The sequence below is a fragment of the Poecilia latipinna genome, unplaced genomic scaffold (genome assembly GCF_001443285.1).
Source record: "Poecilia latipinna isolate Pla-1442-1.1 unplaced genomic scaffold, P_latipinna-1.0 Scaffold6503, whole genome shotgun sequence".
In the NCBI taxonomy this organism is placed as follows: Eukaryota; Metazoa; Chordata; class Actinopteri; order Cyprinodontiformes; family Poeciliidae; genus Poecilia; species Poecilia latipinna.
In genome coordinates, this window is record NW_015119119.1 from 1 (window position 1) to 5,035 (window position 5,035).

At 46.7% G+C, this 5,035-nt stretch overlaps 1 protein-coding gene across 1 annotated transcript; it reads left to right on the forward strand.

Moving 5' to 3' along the window:
* The first annotated feature begins 1,259 nt into the window (after positions 1 to 1,259).
* On the forward strand, positions 1,260 to 4,597 carry LOC106943973 (zinc finger protein OZF-like). Its single transcript, XM_015027256.1, has 2 exons — positions 1,260 to 1,631; positions 2,473 to 4,597. Exons 1-2 carry the CDS (start codon positions 1,541 to 1,543, stop codon positions 3,903 to 3,905), a joined length of 1,524 nt encoding a protein of 507 aa, XP_014882742.1. The 5' UTR covers positions 1,260 to 1,540; the 3' UTR covers positions 3,906 to 4,597.
* Positions 4,598 to 5,035: the final 438 nt, after the last annotated feature.

Here is a 5,035-nt window from a genome sequence, read left to right on the forward strand (position 1 = left end):
ATATATCTGCTCTGCTGGTTCATCTGAAATTCTTTCATCGCTCTGGCGTCTTCTCACAGTCAGTACAGTTTTCCTTCATCCCGTCCACCTCTTAATGGGAAACTTCATGGAGCATTTTAAGCTCATTCTGGCAGTAACCTTGTTTTGGACCAGGATCCTGTCCAGAACCCTGTAGAACTGAGTCCTGAAGGAGTCCAGCAGGAACCTGTGGCTCCTGTTAGCTGAAAGGCAGCATCCAGATTGTTATGTAGCCTGAACTGAAGAATATTTGGCTGGATGCAGATAAATGAAGCAGGGAGTCGAAGAATCAGGAGGGTTTGCTCTCGCTTTGGCCCAGATGTTGTAAAACTGAGAAAACTTCAACAGGTCCAACACAGAGGAGAGGCTCAGATGTCCCAACATCTCAGATCCTCAGTTTGGGGTCATGACCTCTGCAGATCAGATCGACTGCTTGGCTTCCTGTTTCAGAGCCGATTTCTCTGATCCCACTTAGTCTGGAGGCAGAACTGATGGCTGCCTGTGTTAAAGCGCCACCTTGTGGTGAGTTGGGCTCTTGTTCACCATCTCCAGTCCTCCAGGGAAAACATCCTGCAGCTTTTAGATGCATCTCTCCTCACACACACCTGGATCAGATAACCTGCTGGTTACCAGCCGGTTGCAGAGCTGAATGAATGCTGGGAATTCAGACGTGTTGGAGCAGAGCTGCATCGAAACGTTGCAGGATGTTTTCCCTGGAGGACTGAAGTTGGTGACTCCTGCAGAGCTGATGAAAAACCTTCCTGTCATCCGAACGGAATATCTAGATTGTATTCTGAAGTGTTTAGAGTCGAGTTGCTAAAATAAAGCCTTTCATCAGAATCAGTTGCTCCAGTTGTTCATCGTCGCTCTGATTACTGAGCAGCTTTCTGTCATTCACCTCACTGCTCATGTAGAGCAGAGCGGAAAAGTTAATGTGTAAAGTTCAGTAAACAAAACTGGAGTGTTCTTTATTGTGAATGAAAGAAAAAATAGTTAATGGAAAATGTAGACTGAAGAAATGTAAGAATAGAAGAAGAAATGAAAACAGAACTTAAAGAAATAGTCAAGCTCAGACTTTTCATGGAAGCAGGAGTAACCTGAGACATGAGGAGGACTACTGGCACAAACTGGCACAAACTGGCACAAACTGGCACAACGCAGCAAAGACCAATTATTTAGTTATTTTTAATTTGTTGGTTAAATATTTTTAGGCAGATCCTGTCCTATACACTCCGGTGCAGCAGGCGGCGGTATGCACCTCAAGGCGGCATTCTGGTCCACTATTAAACACAAAGAAGCTGCCGAAGACGAAGAAGATGGAGAAGAAGGAGAAGAAGGAGCGCCGTCCTTCGTGTTTTCTCGGGTTTTTGTCCACGGAGCAGCGGCGGGAGAGTTAATAAAGCTGTAAGACAGAAACGACAGCAGTTGGTGAACTCTGGAAAGAAGAGAAACGGTTTGAGGCTCAGCTGGAACTGCTCAGTAACTGTTAAAGGAAAGTTTAGAGAGAGAAAAGCTAGCAGAGATGTGGAGACAGCAGGTCAAACAGCGACTGGATGCAGCAGAGGAGCAGAGACACGAAATACTGGATGCTGCTTTCAGCCCCGAACATCCCGGTTGGTGTCTTTTCTTTCCCATTATCAGCAGTGGACTGGGTGAACTGGTCTAGTCTGGGACCGTGTCTGCAAAGCTCGGAGGTCTCATGCTGCTGTTCAGCAGCTGCTAGCTGCGGACAGCAGGCTAGAGCCGCACGAGCGTCCGAGCAGCAGGTCAACGTTGCCGCCATGTTGTGAGTGGCAGGTTGGACACCACCAGAAGAAGTTTGTGTCCAACCTCTTCTGTAGATCTTTTAACATAAAATCGGCTTCAGCCCACTTACATTCCAGATATCTGAAATTAGATTGACTGGATATATTATTAGTTAATTAAGATGCATATAAAAATATATTATCTAGGAAAATTATAACTAATTACGTAAATGCTAAATTACATTAGATTTACCGTTAAGTTAAATCTAACTTAAAAGTTAGATTAAGTTAACTGTTAAGTTAGATTACAATCAAAAGTTGTACGGAGACTTTTGATTCAGGAGGGGAGCATTTAGAAAATGACGCCATTCAAGACATTTTGATGTAAATACCAGCAGAAGACAGAAACCAGACTGAAATATATCTTGGTTATTATGACAGGCAGCGCAGAAGCTCCACCCACAAACACACTGCACTGTGTGGCACCAAGGGACACAAAAAAGAAATCAGGTTTAATCATAGCTTGAGACAAGCAGAGCGGAGGTGGTTCTGCTCTGTGGTACTCAGTGTAAATGGACCTGCTTTATGTATTGATTCATTTTTTTCAGTGAAGTTTAGAAACATTAGTCTGCATCTGTGCTTAGGGAACCCAAACTGCAACGGCCTGATGGCAGGCAGGTGTTTTCATGGTGTTGCTCCTGTGTTCCAGTGTTCCCTGAAGATGTTCAGCAGCTGCTGGTTAAAGAAGAACAGAGTCCTGACCTGGACCCAGAGGACCCGCTGCCCGTCCACGTAAAGGAGGAGGAGGAGGAGCGCTGGATCGGTCCGGAGGAAGACAACCTGGATGACGCCACCAGGTTTCCAGTCATCAAAGTTATCGTTAAGAGTGAGGATGAGGAAGATGAGCTTCTGTTGTCACGGCTTCATGAAGACCAGATGGAGAACGGAGACGTTCCCAGCAGCAGCTCAGCGGAGCAGATGAAAGCAGAGACGGATGAAGAGGATGGTGAAGGAGCAGAATCCAGCAGGATTCATGCCGACTCCTCCAACTCTTCAGAGACTGAGGTCAGCGATGAAGAGGATGATGGTGAGGCGCATCCTGACTCCCAGATGAGCCTCCTGTCAGACATTGGTTCTGAAACCACGGACATGAGCAAAGAGTGGAAGGAGAGCGGCGCTCCAGAGTCCCGGAGTGGAAGCGCCATGACAGTGAAGTGTTTCATCTGTGATGACTGTGGGAAAACCTTTAAAAAGAAACATTACCTCAACGAGCACATCAGGAGCCACACAGGGGAGAGACCGTTTGGCTGTCCCGTCTGCGGACAGCGGTTCAGTCTGAAGAAATGTCTGAACGTTCACGTGAGGAACCACTCTGGGGAGAAACCGTTCTGTTGTGACGTCTGTGGACAGAGGTTCAGCCTGAAGAGAACGCTGAACGATCACCAGAGAATCCACACGGGGGAGAAACCATTCAGTTGTGATGTTTGTGGGCAGAGCTTCAGCCTGAAGAAGACTTTAAATGACCACCAGAGAATCCACACGGGGCAGAAACCGTTCAGCTGCGACGTCTGCGGGCAGACCTTCAGCCTGAAGACCACTTTAAACAGACACATCCAGATCCACACTGGACAGAAGGCGTTTCGCTGTGACCTCTGTGGACAGAGGTTCAGACAGAAATCCACTTTGAACCGACACATGACGATCCACACAGGACAGGAAACCTATCCCTGTGAGGTCTGTGAACAGAAATTTGAGCGAAAGACGCATCTAAACATTCACATGAGAGTCCATGCAGGGCAGCAGGCGTTCTGCTGCGATGTCTGCGGACAGAGGTTTGACCGCAAGTCCAACCTGAACATCCACCAGAGGATCCACACCGGACAGAAACCGTACTGCTGCGGCTTCTGTGGCCAAAGGTTTGGCAGGAAGTCCAATTTGAACAGACACATGAGGATCCACACAGGGGAGAAATCCTTCTGCTGTGAGTTCTGCGAACAAAGGTTCAGCCTGAAGACGAGTTTAAACGACCACCTGAGGATCCACACGGGAGAGAAACCTTTCTTCTGTGACGTCTGTGGTCAGAGATTCCGACAAAAGTCGACTTTAAATATTCACATGAAGATCCACACCAGGCAGAAGTAAAGTTCTGCTTGAATCATCCAGCTGACGGGCAGAGCTGCTCACAGCCAGAGGTTCTCCTGGTGTGGGAACGCTCCGCCCTCCAGGTCCGGCATCCTGTGGGTTCCTGTTCCTTCCCTGGTTTCTCACAGCTGAATCAAGTGATGGTTCATCAGCAGAACCTCAGAGGTCGTTGAACCGTTTCAGCTACTGGTTGGAGCAGAAACACGTAAAACCCAGAGGACACCCTACGGTCCTACAACACATGATTCTTTATTGTCCAGCTGCAGAGGAATATTTATATTCTGATATAATCGTCTAGCTGTTGATAGCCATCGTGAAGAAGTTCCCACAGAGTTTGTGGGAACTTCATGTCCTTTCATTTCAACATGTCTTCATTTCCAAAACCCTCTGGAGTCTCAACCGTCGGGTTTTTCTGCAGAACATGCAGAGAAAAAATTTTCACTAAAAGCTTAAACTATGAATGTGACGTTGTGTGTTTGTAAGTTTCTTATCTTTGCTCATGAATGAATCTCTGGTGCATGAAATGGTTTTGCCAAAGTCTTAGTTTACGAAAAGTAAAACAATAAATTCTGTCAAGGAAAACTAACCGTCCAGAAAGAAAGTTAATAATTACGTTTGTTCTCATTCTGTTTTCTGAAGACAATAGTAAAGGAGCTGAACTATCTGAGTGAATAAATCTGTTCTGTAATGGAGTTCTGGGTTTTGTCTTTGGTTTTGGTTTAGCTGGACTGGTCCAGTTGAGAGGGAGTGATAATTAACCAGCAGAACTGTCAGGTGATCATCCAAGTTGTTTAACTGTCAGTAATGATCTGCTAACCAAACGATGAAACTGGTCAGAACCAAAGCAGAAGCAGCAACATGGCAGCAGGACGGTCCTCCTCCCATGGTCCCTGAGTTTTTGCATCATCATCATCATCATCCTCCATGTTTTCAAATATTCTGCTTACTGACCAACACTGGGGGTTGAGGAAGCTAACTGTTGGTTAGCTAGGCTATCTACTCCACTATCACCTCAATAACAGATGCCTCAACTCCACTGAGCGACAGGTTGGGTCGGTATAATATTTTAGGGCAGGGGTCCCCAAACTACGGCCCGCGGGCCGGATTCGGCCCGCCTCCACATTTGGTCC